A 15,439-nucleotide genomic window follows, 5' to 3' on the forward strand; every position below is an offset into this window, starting at 1 on the left:
AATTTCACTTGGCTGATTGACTACATTTCCAAAATAGTGGCTAACTGCATCATCCATCCACGCCAAACACACACACGCACGCACGCACGTATGCACATGTGCCATTTCTTCCCTAAGTATGGTATTATGGAGTCAGCATAAACTGATTTCTGAGGATAATGGACTTTATGCCTAAGAGGTTTAGGGAAAGCAGTAGTGGCCTTAGGATGAAGCACTTCCTGCAGTTCCACCGTTTAGAAAATAAGAACACAACAACCTACAGATATCCTCACAGAATGTACCTTACCCTAACTCCAACTTTATTGCTCTTCTCATCTGGGGGAAAGTGGCATCCCATCACCCATCCCAAAATGTGTTTTGAGTGGTGAAGTTGTCAAGATTGCTGGCAGCTATGCAGTCTTAAGACCCTAAGAACCTCGCCTACAGCTCTTCCTACATGCCTCTGTCAGAGCAGGCATATGAGCTAGATTCGGATTCAAGATTTAGTTGAGCATTCAAAGTTTGAGTTGTATGCAAATGGATGACTGTTTGCTCTTATGCTTTAGCCAACTAGAGCACAGACACTATTATGAAATGGACAGTTTCCGGGAGTGACCTAGTGCTTGTTCATTTTAAGGTGTATACATTATTATCCTTGTTGAATAAATCACTCCCACCTTGTGGAAACTAGGTCTTTAACTCAGTGGATTTTCTTAAAGCTGTGTTCTTTCGATGTCTGAATTACCCCAGTGGTGTGTTTAAGACCTATGCGGACTCATGACCTCTAAGGCTACTAAGGTACAGTTTTATCACTTTATATTACCTAGTATTAACAGATAAAAATATACTTTAAATCTGAAAGGTTGGTGAGAACATACTGAGCCTGCACATTGATGGGTATGTAAGGTGTTTTGGTTATTGTCAGGGCACAACATGAACAAAACCCATTGTTTCTAATTGTTAGTTGTTTGGAGAGCTGACCAGTGGCATTCAGAGGCCTCATCTCTCCTTCCATGGTACGTGACGATGGTTTAGCACACTGGGTAGACACAGCTATTCCATTTCTATTACCAAGTTCATTCAGTCATGGGATTGAGCCCAGAGGGGGCCTAAACCTTCCAGATCCCTTATGTCTGCCCCCATTCTGTTAAATAACAGGCAGTTTTTGAGCACTCAGGATGTGTTAGACAGTATGCCAAATGCTTTCCATATATTATTTTTTCTAATCCTCACAACAGCCTAATAAACTGGAGGTACTTGTTTTACAAATGTACAAATTGAGGCTCAGACGATTTAAGATTCTTGCTAAGAGCTGGGACATCAGAGGTTTTTTTCCCCAGAATTGTCAGGCACTATGTGAAGTGCTAGGAGTATAAAAATGAATATGACACAGACCTTGTCTTCAAAGAGCTTGTGTTAATGGAAACAGACATATTAACACATAGTTTCATTTTAATGGGATAAGTGCCTTGACAAATATGAGCACAGAAGTTATGGGGGCCTAGAGGGAGGGACTGCTTTATTGCTTGAGCTTTGACGTTCTAAGAAAGCATCCTGGAAGAAGGGATGTTAGAGTGAAGACTGGACAGTTTGGCCACAGTGAACCTAGCTTCTGGCGCATATTATCAGGCTGCCTTAGAACTAGGAGTGAAGAACCCAAAGACCCTCTGGCAGTGTTTGCCGGTCAGCCTCAGCCCAGCCTGTTTGTGTGTAGGTATTTCTAAGAGCTGATGTTTGGGGCTGATAAACAATAGCTAAGTTCACAAACAAACCAGAAAAAGCCAAAAAAATTTGAATGCATAGATCTGAAATAATATTAATCAGTTAAATGTCTGATTTCTTGAAAAGTACTGTTACTTTTATGGCTTAATTTTATTAGTACAGCATTAATTTTTTAATATTATAAAGTAGTGGATGCTGGTTTAATGGTTGTTTAATAAGTGAATGGATGAGAGAATTCATGATAAACAACAGGAGTCAACAATATTTTCTCTAAAGGGCCAAATAATAAACATTGCAGGCCTCATGGGCATATGGTCTTTGTCGTGAATATTCAATTGTGTTATTATAGTATAAAAGCATCCATTGATATTAAGTAAATGAATGGGTATCTTTGTGTTCTAATAAAACTTCGCTTATAAAAGGGTGGCAGGCCAGATTTGGCTGAAGTTAAAACTTGCCAGAGACAGATGTATTTGCTTTTTTTGAAATATAGAATTTTAAAATTCTGTGCTTAATTATGTGCAGGTGACATATTTGGGGAAGGAGCTTTTAAAGTATGTTTCTGAGGAAGTACCCATCCCCGCAGAGCCGGTCGTGGTGCCTCAGCAACATCAACCTTGTCTTCCAGGTACGTGCAGACCAACACCCTCTTAGTCGTGAGGACAACACCCAAAGCTACCGAGACAGCACTCCTTTTTTTTTTTTTTTGTATTTTTTTCATTCACATAACATTAAAATAACTGGTTTAAAGTGAAGAATTCAGTAGCATTTTTTTTGTTTTTATTTAAATTCTAGTTAGTTGACATATAGTTCAATATTGGTTTCAGGAATAGAGTTCAGTGATTCATCACTTACATACAACACCCAGTGCTCATCATAACTCATGCCCTCCTTAATACCCGTCACCCATCTAGCCCGTCCCCTACCCATCTCCCTCCATCAACCCTCAGTTTGTTCTCTAGTTAAGAGTCTCTCATGATTTGTTTCTATCTCCCCCCGCCGAATGTTCATCCGTTTTGTTTCTTTTTTTTTTTATTTTAATGTCTTTTTATTATATTATGTTAGTCACCATACAGTACATCCCTGGTTTCCGATGTAAAGCTCGATGCTTCATTAGTTGCGTATAACATCCATTTTGTTTCTAAAATTCCACATATGAAGTGAAATCATATGGTATTTGTCTTTCTCTCATTAACTTGTTTCACTTAGCATAATATTTAGTACATTCCAATGTTTTGCAACGACTATTTTTGTGTAGTTCTAAAGCAACTTCCAATACCCAGAAGGAAACTCCACACCCATTCAACAATCCCCTCTTCTCTACTTCCCCCAATCTGCTTTCTGTCTGTATGGATTTGCCTATCCTGAATGTATCATATAAATGGAATCATATAACTTCTTGTGTCTGGCATCTTTCACTTGACACAATGCTTTCAAGGATCCTGCCTGGATGGATGTTCAGTTTCTACTTTTTGGCTGTTGGGTATAGTGCTGCTGCGAGCATGTATATACACATATTTGTACCTATTTTTAATTCTTTTGGATAGATACCTAGGAGGGGAGTTGCTATATCATATAGTAATTATGTGTTGAACTTTTTGAGGAACATCCAAATTGTTTTCCGCAGCAACTGAATCATTTTACGTTGTACCAGCAACGTACAAGGGCTCCAATTTCCCCACATCCTCACCAACACTTGTCATTTTCTGTTTGTTTGTTTACAGCACTGCATTTTTAACCACAGTTGATTCTAGGAGAATTTTTTAAATGACACCTTCCCTCACAGTTCCTTTCTCTGAACCTATTCTATACTTACTTTGGGTAGATTTTTTTAAGTGTCATACAGAAAGGAAAAATGGTATTTTATCCTTCTCACAGGCATGATTTGGTTAGTTTTCTAAAAGCCAGTACTAAAATAAATCTTTGCTTGGTAGTGTAAACTAAGGTGCTGGAATAAACTTTAACCTGAGAAAACTGAAGAGAATGTAGTCTTCACCAATTAGCAGCAGATTTTGAAATGATCTGGGTAGAGGCAGCACACATTTCTGTAAAACAAACATAACTGAGGTTGTGTTACCCTTATCTGCTGCAGCACCCCCTCTTTTTCCCCCAGTGTCCCTGCCTCAGACCAGTTGGGGACAGTATACGCAGAAAGGAAATACAATACAGAAGATGATAATTCTGTGATAACCTGAGTCAAGAACCAATCAGGGATTACTATCACTAAGCCCTTAACCAGGGGCTCTCCAGGGCCATTCCTTCCTACAACAGACCTTAATAATTCAGTACTTCCCTTTCCTAACTTTATGTCCACCATAACCTCTTAGGGTCCTTCTTTGTCTCAGAAACTGGCTTCGGAATAGGATGCATTTTCCCCAGTTTTCTGAAGATGGCCTCAAAGTGCTTTTCATCACTTTGGGAAAACAGGTCAGGTAAAACAGAAATTGTAAAGAAGTTAAAGGGTTTAAATTGGAAGGAGTTCTTGTAGTAATTCATGGTCTTTGGTTCCTAACCCTCACTGCACATCTACCCAATCAAAACTTGGAGTGGTGCCCAGGAACCTGAATTTTTAAAAATGATTCTTATGCAGCCTGACTATAGACTTTGAATAATTAGTAAGTAGTATCTGATTTCTTATGCAGATAATAATTTGAAAACTCTTATATTCAGCCCTTCACCTTGATCCCAAAGCACACCCACTCTCATGCTTGCACACATTGCCTGCCTCCCTCCCTCCTTCTCTCTGTCTCTCTGTCTCTGTGTCTCTGTCTCTCTCTCTCTCACACACACACACACACAAAGGAAAGCCAAGTAAAACCTTTATCCTCCTAGTTTCTAACTCCAAGAGTCAGAGCAGAAATAAAGGATCTTCCTTGTATCACAGAGGATATCTGCTCCTCAGATTTTCTAGTTCTGAGCAGGCATTTCCAACCCTAGCCATGCTTCTTCTTCCTCAAGAGGGCTTGCAGTTCCCCTGCTAAGTGAGCATGAAATGAAAAATGGGTTCTGAACTGTTGCTTCTGTTGCCTGCAATATAAACAAGTTACTTGTTACTAATTTCTTTCCAGGAATACTGAATGTCTTTCCTTTAGATATGTCAGAAAATGTTAACGCTAATAGACGGAACTATGGAGGGCCACTAGGCCAGCCAGCCTCTTGCTGCCTTAATCTGAGCCTAGAAATCTGCAGGTCCCTGTTGGCATTCCTTTATCCTTTCTTTTTCTTTTTTCAAAGATTTTATTTATTTTATTATAGAGAGAGAACATGAGCAAGGAGAGGGGCAGAGGGAGAGGGAGAGAATCTCAGGCAGACTCCCACTGAGCACAGAGCTCCATCCCAGGACCCTGAGATCATGACCTGAGCCAAAACCAAGAGTCGGACACCTAACCAACTGAACCACTCAGGGGCACCCTACTTGCTGGCATTCTCTAGGCTGTTGGGGTTTTAGTTTTACTTGAACCTGTTTGATTTAGGATTCTTTTACACATGGTTTTGTAGTACCTGACAGAAACCCAAAGACCTGGCAAGCTAGAAAAATTAACTCTGTAACAAGCAAACTATTCAAGAGAGATTTTTTTTCCCCCTGTTTTGCATATCAAAATGTGGTCATGGAAATCATGAAGCTGACATTCTAGAGTGCACAAAGTTTAGAGGAAAACAAGTCCAGATAGATTTCATCAGTCCACTTCAGATCATGAACATAATCTGTTCTGTTACACTTTTTTCTTTTTTAAGATTTTATTTATCTACTCAGAGAGAGAGAGAGAACAAGCAGGGGAAGCAGCAGGCAAAGGGAAAGGGAGAAGCAGGCTTCCCGCTGAGCAGGGAACCCAATGTGGGGCTCATCCCAGGACCCTGAGATCATGACCCGAGCCGAAGGCAGACGCTCAACCAACTGAGCTACCCAGGGGCCCCACTCTTAACACTTTTTAATGATCACACTCCAAAATAGTATTTTTTTGGGACTAGGGGAACTAGGAAGAGCTATTTACATTACATTTCCCAAAACTAGAGTGACCATGCTTCCCAGCTGGACCACAGCGGTTCTCAATCCAGCCAAATCATTAGTAGCACTCCCTTTCATTTTCAGATATGCCTTGTATAGATGACCCAGTACGGGAACCAAACAAATAGGTATTGGAAAAAAATGAAATTTGGATATGGTAAAAAGAGAGAGAGCAACTCTTCAATTTCATTTACTTTTTAAAGAAGTTTTTATTTAAATTCCAGTTAGTTACAGTGTAATATTAGTTTCAGGTGTAGAAATTAGTGATTCATCAGTTCTATACATCACTCTGTGTTCATCATGACAAGTGCACTCCTTAATCCCCATCACCTATTTTACCCATCCCCTATCCCTCTGCCCTCTGGTAACCACCAGTTTGTTCTCTGTAAGAACTATATAGATTCTTACATACTGTTGTCCAAAGAGATAGGCAAATCTTACGCATATCAGTTTATATTATACATAATTGCTGGTTACCTAATCTTCACCCCCTGACAGAGAAGATCTTTGAGTTTAGAGTGACTTTTCTGAACTCTTGCTCCCTGTTACATTCCCCAAAGACTGGCACAGTAACTTCCCAGTAAATGTTTATTAAATAATGTTTATCGAATAAATAATGAATGGATAGAAGCATGAACGTGATCCCAAGGACTGATAATTTAAAACTGGATTTTCTTGTGATTGACTGTCCTAATAAGTAGACATGCCTAGATCTCACAGGCTATAATGAATGGAGTTTGTTGTGAAGAATTCAACAAATAGTAAATGGGATTTGGCTAGTTAATGTTATCTCCTTTATGTGAACTTTTTGCTTCTAATTGTGAGATATGAGTGATGGCCCTTCACATTTTCTCAAATATATATTTTAAAAACAGCTATACCCCCTACCTCCCTCACTTCCTCTTCCCCCTCTTTATGAGAAATCATAAGTCTGTTTAGCTTTGGTAACCAGCATTTCCTAAACTTCCTAAACTTTGGTATCAACGCACTTCATGGGACAAATAGCAAACTCAATATCTAGTTTATTTCTACATATCATTTTGGAACCCTGGTATCCAGAAAATCCTGAGTCATGAAGATAAGTTATAAAAGTTTTTAATCTTGCCATTTTAAGACTTTTTTCAGTGAATCAGAGATGATGGAAGGACTTTATTCCTAGTCCTGCACAAAAACTAGTTGAACTGGTAGCTCAGATTAATGTATTGGTGAACTCTAGACTGTTATAATATGGTATATTAATACATTTGAAAGCATATGTTATTTCTAATTAAAGATTTTAAACATACAAACACCAGTCTTTAAAAAATGAAATTCTGTTGATGAAATTCCTAAAGTCCTTCGAAGCTGTAAAATGGAGTGAATCTATGGTTCATTTTCCCTTGAAATTTCACAACTTCCTCCCAAACCTCTCTTCTCTCTGTCTACCTGATTGTAGTTTCTCTTCTGTGTTACTGAGGGAATCTTCACTGATATTTCAGAATAAATTGGAAGGGAAAAAAATGAACATTCCCAAACATCTACATAATTTGTGATCACTGTGTACGGACATATCAGCCTTTTCCACAGTTCTTTAAAAAGAATCTGTTAACATAGATGACATTTCATTATTTACCTGAAAAGCCAATTTTATATATATCTATGTCACCTGTCACCATCGTATTAGGACAGTCAAAGCACATTATGCCAAATGTATTCATCTAAGGAAAAAAAGATTATCTCCTGAAATCTTTCTTTTCCCCCAGCCATCATTTAATGCATATTAATTATGTCATTTTCCTTCAAGGGAACCTAACATTATTTCTTCATTTGAAAATAGAACATGCTTTTTCAGAAAAAAATAGACTCTTTTGTTTTTAATAAAAGCCATCCTTGGTACGGTGACTAACATAATATAATAAAAAATCATTATTAAAAAAAAAAGCCATCCTTGACCTACTGATAATATGTTGCAAATAAATGAGAGAAAGAGTTTTCTTCATTTTGGTGCTGTTACTGTGCGTCATTGCTCTGTAAAAGTATGTGTAACAGAGCACAAACATTCACAGGTGCTTCTGTTTTATGTGGTTAAGAACTTCTTCAGACTTAGACACCTAAGGAAGATGGGTGCCTGATAACAGAGCAGAAGGTGTTTATATCAGCTCCTGTTTACGATTCTTGATTGTTTTTCATTACCTTAATCATAATTTTTTTCATCGTGGTATCATGATTAACTTTGACCTAATTCATAAAATGGAGGATACATCTGATAGGAGAGGAAAGAGAAGAAAACTAATTTTCTGTTGAGCACCTGCCATGTGCCAGGCCCCCTGCCAGATTATTGTACATACATTAGGACATTGAGGAGCTTCTTACTAGTAAAACCCCCCCGAGTTCATGTCTGTACAACAAAGGCAGAAAAAAACATGAACACTTTACAGATATAAAATTAAGCATCTTAGACCCAATTCAGCTTAAGAAACCACCTATTAAATTTATTTTCACACAAAGAAAGAGGGCTTACATAGTTTTAAAATTAGAATGTCCAAGTCTGTTTCTTCATTCCAGTACAGTTTTCACAGATGCTTTTGATCTTATCAATGTAAATCTGTCTCAAACTGTTAATTTAGTTTTAAATATCAAATCACCTAATATTCTACCACCACATTTATGCTTTAGAATCCTTTTTTTAAATGGCATTGAACTTTGTATTTAGATAGTCATAATTGAATTTTTTCCCCAGTGTAACTACAGCAAATGTACTTTTACAGTCTACTAAAATAATTCCCAATCATTTTCCCTTTGATTGGAATTATACTTCTTTTTTATAGTAATTTTTTATTATGTTATGTTAGTCACCATACAGTACATCCCTAGTTTTTGATGTAGTGTTCCATGATTCATTACTTGCATTGTTGTTCAGAATGAGAATGTGTGCATAAATATGTTCATTTCCATTTACAACTAGAGTAAGCAAAGTTTCATTCCATAATCCTAATGAAATGTAGAATGCTTAGTTTGTGAAAATAAGCTCTGGAAGTCTGAGTTCAATAACTTTAGTGTTAAAAGTGAGACTTACATATCATCTTGGTCTTGGACCTATTTTACAGATGATGAAATAGAGCCAGAGAGGTAAAATGGGTTGAATGAGAAGAGTTCATAGGTTAGTGATGTTTCAGAAGTGAAATATCAGTTAAAATAATGAATCTGATTATTTTTGCTTTTGATCATTAAGGGAAATTAAAAAAAAAAAACTAGAGGAAAAAAAGTGAAAGTTAAAATTATTTTTAACCTAACTAGTTAGCCTGTCATTTTGAAGGGCTAATTTAGGCAACTAGATAACATGAATAGTTGCATGAGTCTGTTCTTTTGCCTAGTGATGAATCTTGCAGTTCACTTCCAGGAGACTTACGCAGAGTATCTAACATTTAGTGATATTCCTTGAGAAGGATGTATTTCTCCCTACTTCTTGCATGAGCACAATGGTTCATTAGCTGTGCAGTGCTGCTTGGGGATGAGGAGCAGCAAGAAGACCTAAACATTCACTTACATGGCTGTTTTCCTAGTTGTACTGGGCACAAGAAGCCCCGTAACTTGCCTGAGATCACACAGGTTTGTATGGCCTAGAAAGTTGATTATCCATCTTCCAGCCTAATACTATTTTCGGTAAGAAATAATGATAATAATAGCAGCTTATATTTATTGAATGTTTGCTATATGTTAACCAGTAGCCAGTCATTTCACAGCAACTTCCCATCTAATCTTCACAACTGTTTTATTCCCAGTGTACTGGAGATTGAGGCACGGAGGAGTTTGTACGACTACCTTCAGAAGCTTCAGTCATCCTTTTCTTGCCATGGTGTTTTAGACTGCAGACAGGCTTCTTTTTCCCAAGATAAGCCAATGTCGATTTACAACTTTATCTTGGGTATAGAAAATGGAGTGAGACGGGATGCCTGCGTAACTGTCAGTTAAGCAGCTGCCTGCAGCTGAGGTCATGATCTCAGGGTCCTGGGATTGAGTCCTGCATCAGGCTCCTTGCTGAGTGAGGAGCCTGCTTCTCCCTCTGCCTGCCGCTCCCCCTGCTCGTGCACACTCTCTCTCTCTCAAATAAATAGAATCTTTAAAAAAAAAAAAAAAAGAAAGAAAGAAAGAAAAAAAGAAAATGGAGTAAGTGAATTATGACTGGTCCAAAATCTCATTGTGTGCTAATAGACTTGACTAGGGTCTAGGATTTGTAATAAGTAAATTTAAATATTATTTTTTAGGGGCGCCTGGGTGGCTCAGTCATTAAGCGTCTGCCTTCAGCTCAGGGCATGATCCCAGCGTTCTGGGATCGAGCCCCACATCAGGCTCCTCCGCTGGGAGCCTGCTTCTTCCTCTCCCACTCCCCTTGCTTGTGTTCCCTCTCTCGCTGGCTGTCTCTATCTCTGTCAAATAAATAAATAAAATCTTTAAAAAAAAATAAATATTATTTTTTAAAGACAGTTTTTAATTTATTGGCATTTCTGTAAACAGGAACTTCCAGAGAGTCCATTCAAAGCATCCCACATTATCTACAAATAAATGAAGTACTACTAATCAGCGATCAAGAATTTCTCCCATGCCATACAATGGATCAGCATTGGAAGTTCTATGTGGAATGTGAAGAGCTAACATTCTAAAACCTTGTTTTTGTAATAATTTATTAGACATTTGTTCATGTTATTAACCCACATTCGTATTTTATGTTATATGGGTTGGAAGACCTATTTTAACACACATTTCGTGAGTTGCTACTTAAAATGTGTGTTTACTGTTGTAAGAAAAAAAATAAAACTCAAACTATTGTAGTAAGATTAATACCTTTTTGCCATTGAAATAAAGGCATTTTTGAATTAAACCATATTGATTCTCTGGCTTTAATTTTACTACCATAAATGTAAAACTAATCTCTCAATCAACACCTCTACCTTTGTATAAATAGCAGTTGTTCCTTAAGGTAAGTACAGATAAAAAAAGAGTGATAATTGGTCCGTAAAAGGCCCAGATAAAGTGAATCTACTTAAAACAAGAATTTAATGTCCCAGTACCTTCACCCATTTACTTTGGAATTTATCTTGTAACCAAAATATAAAATTATCGAAGAGGTTTATTTTAAATTTCATAAAATTTAGCATAGGTAAAACTATAACTGGTAAGTCATAAAACAAAAATGAATCAAATGTTGATTTGGGGGCTGATTATGTTAAGTAGGATACTTAACCTTTGACTTTTGCTACATTATCATCATGATTTTCTTTTTTTTTTTTTTTTTTAAGAAAGATTTTTATAAAAGAAACTTGGTAAGTTCTCTCAAAGGTCTGTCTTCTTCCTTTAACTGCCATGTTACTCTTACTGGTCACCATCCCAGGCTCCCAGAGAAGCTTTTTGATTTGTTGCTTGAGTCCATCCTTTCTTTCTTATTTGGGTAGAGAAGTCAAGCTGCAATAAAATTTACTCTCACAAGAGCTAGACTTTGGGAGATATATTGTTTTTTTTATATTTTCTTTGAATGTACAGAATGTATCTTAAATATATTTGGAATATATAGGAAACTGGTTAACAGTTGCCTGTGGGTAGAAAAATCATGGGGCTAGAGAGCTGAGAGGAAAGGGGGACTTTTAACTACATGTGCTCTTTGGCAACTTTTGAAGTTGGTACTATGTGTGTGTTCTTACTGTTCAAATAAAAAGTTTTAATTATCTGAAAAGAAAGCACCTGAAAAGGTTTCGTATTGTTAAAAGTGTAAAGACGTCTTAGGTCATTTTTCTTCTTGTGAGAGTCCATTGAAAATGTTTGGGTTAGAATGCCCCTACATTCTAATAATTGTAATATCTGTATATTGAGATATTTGAGAACTGACAAGTTACAATATTTGAGAACTGACAAGTTTATTACGCCATTATCATTTTGTTAGACTACACTATTTTTCTGATTCTTGAATAATGTACATGAGGTGGTCTATTTGGCTTTTATTATTTAAGGAGATATTTATTTATTTATTTATTTATTTATTTATTTATTTATTTATTTTAATGATTTTTTTATTATGTTAGTCACCATACAGTACATCCCTGGTTTTTGATGTAAAGTTCCATGATTCATTAGTTGCGTATAACACCCAGTGCACCATGCAATACGTGCCCTCCTTACTACCCATCACCAGTCTATCCCATTCCCCCAACCCCCTCCCCTCTGAGGCCCTCAGTTTGTTTCTCATAGTCCATAGTCTCTCATGCTTCATTCCCCTTCTGATTACCCCTTTCTTTATCCCTTTCTTCCCCTACCGATCTTCCTAGTTCTTATGTTCCATAGATGAGAGAAATCATATGATAATTGTCTTTCTCTGCTTGACTTATTTCACTTAGCATTATCTCCTCCAGTGCCGTCCATGTTGCAGCAAATGTTGAGAATTCGTTCTTTCTGATAGCTGAGTAATATTCCATTGTATATATGGACCACAACTTCTTAATCCAGTCATCTGTTGAGGGGCATCTTGGCTCCTTCCACGATTTAGCTATTGTGGACAATCCTGCTATGAACATTGGGGTGCATATGGCCCTTCTCTTCACTACGTCTGTATCTTTGGGGTAAATACCCAGTAGTGCAATGGCTGGGTCATAGGCTAGCTCAATTTTTAACTTTTTAAAGGACCTCCACACTGTTTGCCAGGAGTGGCTGTACCAACTTATGACTTCCACCAACAATGTAGGAGGGATCCCCTTTCTCCACATCCTCTCCAACAATTGTTGTTTCCTGCCTTGTCTATTTTTGCCATTCTAACTGGCGTAAGGTGGTATCTTAGTGTGGTTTTGATTTGAATTTCCCTGATGGCTAATGATTTTGAACATTTTTTCATGTGTCTGTTAGCCATTTGTATGTCTTCATTGGAAAAGTGTCTGTTCATATCTTCTGCCCATTTTTTTATTTGTTTATTTGTTTCTCGCATATTGAGTTTGAGAAGTTCTTTGTAGATCTTGGATACCAGTCTTTTATCTGTAGTGTCATTTGCAAATATATTCTCCCATTCCGTGGGCTGCCTCTTAGTTTTTTTATCTTGGTGAAGTCCCATAAGTTCATTTTATCTTTTGTTTCTCTTGCCTTTGGAGGTGTGTCATGAAAAAGGTTGCTTTGGCCGATGTCGTAGAGGTTGCTGCCTATGTTCTCCTCTAGAATTTTGATGGATTCCTGTCTCACATTGAGGTCTTTCATCCATTTGGAGTTTATTTTTGTGTATGGTCTCAGAGAGTGGTCAAGTTTCATTCTTTTGCATGTAGCTGTCCAATTTTCCCAGCACCATTTATTGAAGAGACTGTCTTTTTCCCACCGGATGTTTTTTCCTCCTTTATCAAAGATTAGTTGCCCAAAGAGCCGAGGGTCCATTTATGGGTTCTCTATTCTGTTCCATTGGTCTATGTGTCTGTTTTTGTGCCAGTACCATGCTGTCTTGGTGATCACAGCTTTGTAGTACAGCTCAAAATTGGGTATTGTGATGCCCCCAGCTTTGTTTTTCCTTTTCAACAGTTCCTTAGAGATTCGGGGCCTTTTCTGTTTCCATACAAATTTAAGGACTATCTGTTCCATTTCTTTGAAAAATGTCATTGGTATTTTGATCGGGATAGCATTGAAAGTGTAGATTGCTCTGGATAGCGTGGACATTTTAGCTATGTTAATTCTTCCGATCCATGAGCATGGAATATCTTTCCATCTTTTTATGTCTTCCTCAGTGTTTCAAGAGTGATTTATAGTTTCTAGAATATAGATCCTTTACGTCTCTGGTTAAGTTAATTCCAAGGTAACATATGGTTTTTGGTGCTATTGTAAATGGGATGGATTCCCTAATTTCTCTTTCTTCGGTCTCGTTATTCGTGTATAGAAATGCAACTGATTTCTGAGCATTGATTTTGTATCCCGCCACATTACTGAATTGCTCTATAACTCCTAATAGTTTGGGGGTGGATTCTTTTGGGTTTTCCATATAGAGTATCATATCATCTGCGAAGAGAGACATTTTGACTTCTTCTTTGCTGATTTGGATACCTTTGATCGCTTTTTGTTGTCTGATTGCTGTTGCAAGGACTTCTAGTACTATGTTGAATAATAGTGGCGAGAGTGGGCATCCTTGTCGTGTTCCTGATCTTAAGGGAAAGGCTTCCAGCTTTTCCCCATTGAGAATAATATTTGCTGTAGGCTTTTCATAGATGGCTTTTATGAGATTGAGAAATGTACCCTCTATTCCTACACTCTGAAGGGTTTTAATCAGGAAAGGATGCTGTATTTTGTCAAATGCTTTTTCTGCATCAATTGAGAGGATCATATGGTTCCTGAGACTTTTCTTGTTGATATGATGTATCACGCTGATCGATTTGCGAATGTTGAACCACACTTGCATCCCAGGGATGAATCCCACTTGGTCATGATGGATAATCCTTTTAATGTACTGTTGGATTCTATTAGCCAGGATCTTGTTGAGGATTTTGGCGTCCATATTCATTAGGGAAATCGGTCTGTAATTCTCCTTTTTGATGGTGTCTTTGCCTGGTTTGGGGATCAAGGTAATATTGGCCTCATAGAATGAGTTTGGTAGCTTTCCTTCTGTTTCTATTTTTTGAAATAACTTTAGGAGAATAGGTATTGTTTCTTCTTTGAATGTTTGGTAGAATTCCCCAGGAAAACTGTCCGGGCCTGGAGTTTTGTTATTTGGAAGGTTGTTTATCACTGATTCAATCTCTTCATAATTAATTGGCCTGTTTAAGAAATCAATTTCTTCCTGTTTCAGTCTTGGTAGTTTATAGGTTTCCAGGAAGGCCTCCATCTCTTCTAGATTGCTTAATTTATTGGCATATAGCTGTTGATAATAGTTTCTAATAATCCTTCCAATTTCATTGGTGTTGGTCGTGACCTCTCCTTTTTCATTCATAATTTTATTAATTGGGGTCCTTTCTCTTTTCTTTTGGATAAGTCTTGCCAGTGGTCTGTCAGTGTTATTGATTCTCTCAAAGAACCAGCTTCTAGTCCTGTTGATCTGCTCTACTGTACTCCTGGTTTCTAATTCATTGATTTCTGATCTAATCTTCATCAACTGCTTCCTCGTGAGTGGATTAGGCCTGTCCCTCTGTTGCTGTTACAGCTTCTTGAGGTGAGAATATAAAAACTGCATTTTAGATTTTTCTTTTCTTTTGAGTGAGGCTTGGATGGCTATGTATTTCCCCCTTAGGACTGCCTTTGCAGTATCCCATAGGTTTTGGACCGTTGTGTTTTCATTCTCGTCGGTCTCCATAAATTGTTTAAATTGATTTTTGATTTCCTGGTTTATCAAGTCATTCCTGAGCAGGATGGTTCTTAGTCTCCAAGTGTTTGAGTTTCTTCCAAATTTTTCCTTGTAGTTGAGTTCCAATTTCAGAGCATTGTGGTCTGAGAATATGCAGGGGATAATTTCAATCTTTTGGTATCGGTTGAGACCTGTTTTGTGTCCCAGAACATGGTCTAATCTTGAGAATGTTCCATGGGCATTAGAATAGAATGAGTATTCTTTGGTTCTGGGGTGTAGTGTTCTATATATATCTATGAGGTCCAACTCGTCGAGTATGGCATTCAAAGCCCTTTGCTTAGTTTTTGCAAGGGTGTTCTATTTCTGATAGTGGGGTGTTGAGGTCCCTATTTAAGGAGATATTTAAAACATGACTCATTTGTGAATATATGTACTAACATGGGAAGTTGTATATATGAATGAAA

The 15,439-nt window shown here is 37.5% G+C and overlaps 1 protein-coding gene across 1 annotated transcript in view; it reads left to right on the forward strand.

Annotated features, from left to right (window-relative positions):
• Nucleotides 1–10,559, forward strand: part of ANKRD31 (ankyrin repeat domain 31) — a 171,513-nt gene extending 160,954 nt beyond the window's left edge. Inside the window, exons 25-26 of the mRNA XM_040622182.1 lie at nucleotides 2,227–2,329; nucleotides 10,202–10,559. Of these exons, the coding sequence (XP_040478116.1) occupies nucleotides 2,227–2,329; nucleotides 10,202–10,347 (249 nt within the window). The 3' untranslated portion in view covers nucleotides 10,348–10,559. The remainder of the gene's footprint in view (nucleotides 1–2,226; nucleotides 2,330–10,201) is intronic.
• The last annotated feature ends 4,880 nt before the right edge of the window (nucleotides 10,560–15,439 follow it).

The sequence above is a fragment of the Ursus maritimus genome, unplaced genomic scaffold, assembly GCF_017311325.1.
Source record: "Ursus maritimus isolate PB19 unplaced genomic scaffold, ASM1731132v1 scaffold_5, whole genome shotgun sequence".
NCBI lineage: Eukaryota > Metazoa > Chordata > Mammalia > Carnivora > Ursidae > Ursus > Ursus maritimus.